This window comes from Pyxicephalus adspersus, chromosome 8, assembly GCF_032062135.1.
Source record: "Pyxicephalus adspersus chromosome 8, UCB_Pads_2.0, whole genome shotgun sequence".
Taxonomy (NCBI): Eukaryota; Metazoa; Chordata; class Amphibia; order Anura; family Pyxicephalidae; genus Pyxicephalus; species Pyxicephalus adspersus.
This window is the reverse complement of record NC_092865.1, coordinates 814414-816767: the sequence shown is the minus strand read 5'-3', so window position 1 is coordinate 816767 and position 2354 is coordinate 814414. Positions and strand designations below refer to the sequence as shown.

At 43.0% G+C, this 2354-nt stretch overlaps 1 protein-coding gene across 1 annotated transcript in view; it reads right to left on the bottom strand.

Annotated features, from left to right (window-relative positions):
* Positions 1-2354, bottom strand: part of ERI3 (ERI1 exoribonuclease family member 3) — a gene marked incomplete in the record, with an annotated part of 132208 nt that overhangs the window by 54650 nt on the left and 75204 nt on the right. Inside the window, 1 exon segment of the mRNA XM_072419275.1 lies at positions 1963-2062. Within this exon segment, the coding sequence (XP_072275376.1) occupies positions 1963-2062 (100 nt within the window).

Below are 2354 nucleotides of genomic sequence, written 5' to 3'. Positions count from 1 at the left end.
AACTTATTGGTTGGCCCCGATGAGTCTTTTTAAACCTTCTATATATAAAGTGTATGCAGCCGCCATATATACGCAGGGATATTTCTGTAATACAAACCCCTTCCTCCCATCCCAAGTAATAAATGTCCATTCCTCGATGTTTCCCCTCATGATGTAGACTTCTTGTGCTGATTTGTTGGAGTTTGATTATTGTTTTATTATATAAATGTAACATTATCATGCTCCTTCCCCCTATCTTTTATATTCAAACAAATATTAGGATTAAAATGCAAAGTAATAAATGTCACATCAGTCAGGGGAACCTGCAGTATCCAAAATTCCTGAATTTCCCGAAAGGTGAGATCATCAGATAATAAACACTTCCCATCTCCTCTTCATTCAGTTTACACATTTCTTCCTCCATGTCGCCCGCCCCGGGCCGGGCTCCTCCAGGGCTGTCCCCGCACACTTGTTAAATGAATGCCCACTCAAAGCCCAAACCAAATTTTAATGCAATTGCTGTCAATAACTCAGGCAGAGCCATCCCTCAGAACAGTCTCTCTAATTAAATGCTGCTGAGATTTAAATAATTCATCTCCTTAACATCTATTGATTGAAGAGTTTTGCGGTTAGAGGCTGTAGAAAAAATTAACCATTTGTATGGTGACGGGCGCAGGGAGCGCGGGCTCTGCACATTCACAGGTGACGCACAGCCGCTGTGCACAACGCTAACCAACACACGTGTGACAAATACTAAATGCTTACTTAGCAGATATAAGATGAAAATATCATCATTCCAACATGCCGCGTTCTCCAGCATTGTCCTCACGCACTCCGGATGTATTGGGAATGAGTTTTATCCAAAGGGTGGTGAAAACAACTTGTGCGGATTTGTTAGGGTAGATTTCACTTAGGGAGGGAGGGGGGATTCTGGATACCCTTCACTAGGGACCTATGCCCCCCCCCCTCGGTGTGAGCCCCCACTGTCTATGTGAACAGACACCTCCCCTGAAGAAGCAGAACTGCCTATGAAACACGTTGGGATCCCATGGTGCAAACACACAACTTGTTATCCCCTGATGTCATTTACAACAGGACGTACAGCTGGCTTTGTGATAATTGTTGATGCTGGACATACACAATGATGATAGAATTGTAAACCTTAGAGACTAAATCACTTCAATGTTTCTGACCTGCTGCCTCAAACTTCTCCTTTTCTACTCTGTGGAAAATCCAAATTCTTGAAATATTATTATTAAGTCTCCAGCAAGAATATCCCCAGCAAACAGCGCTGCACACCCATCACAATGTAAGGTGCGTATCTATAGTTGTTGTAGCCGTGGTGCGGTCGTGTTGTTGGGTATCTGTAACGCCAATTACTGACGCAGGAGAAGCCGCAGGAAAATAAGCAGATTCTGGACAGGAAAACAGAATGATTCTCATCAATACACACTGACTATATCACCGAGAGCAATAACTGACCAATGGTCACCGCTTAGATGTCAAATTACCTGAAGAAACTTGCAGAATTATCTATAGTGCTATAAGAAAACAAAGCGCCGTCATTACCAGGGATGGTGAACGCACCAAGGAAAACGGACGGATATAAAATCCAACTGATGATATTATTCACCCTTTAGGTAACAAATTATCATCACTGGGTGCGCCGTCCTGTGCCTTCAGTTTATAATATTATTCACATCTCCGTCCCAACCCATAGCAATGCATTGTAAAGGCAATAAGAATTATAAACATAATATGATAATAATCCTGAATTCAGTGATATTTACTGACAGCCGGTGTGAGCTAGTGACAAATATTTCTATTCACACTCATCCTTATTATTTATAACTTCTCATTTCTGTCCATGAAATGACATTATTGTGTACTCTGCGTATTACCAGGTATATAAGGGACCTACAACACACAGAGGATCACTTACCTGCCACAGAGTAATATAAATACAAATCATTGTGCACTCACCTATCCCGCTCTGTGGCCGCCCTATGTGCTGGAGACTCATGCCTTTGTTCATGTCTAGGAGTCCGTTCTTAGGCCAGGTCCCGATGGCGAAGCTGTACGCCTGCAGAGAGATCAGAAAATCATCAGAATGAAAGGAATCTACAATTATACCAAGCGTGCTGTGCCAACATATTCACTCCATTCTATGACATGACTGAGGGACTCCAAACACATGACAGGTACACTTTAATAACTAGCTGTCACTACCAGGTCCGGTCACCTTCACCTGCGCAACATCTCTAAATTCGCCCCTACCTGCCCCCAGTGACCCCCAAACTCCTTATACATGCTCTTATCTCTCGTCTGGACTACTGTAACCTCCTCCTCTCTGGTATTCCACTAACCCGACTCTC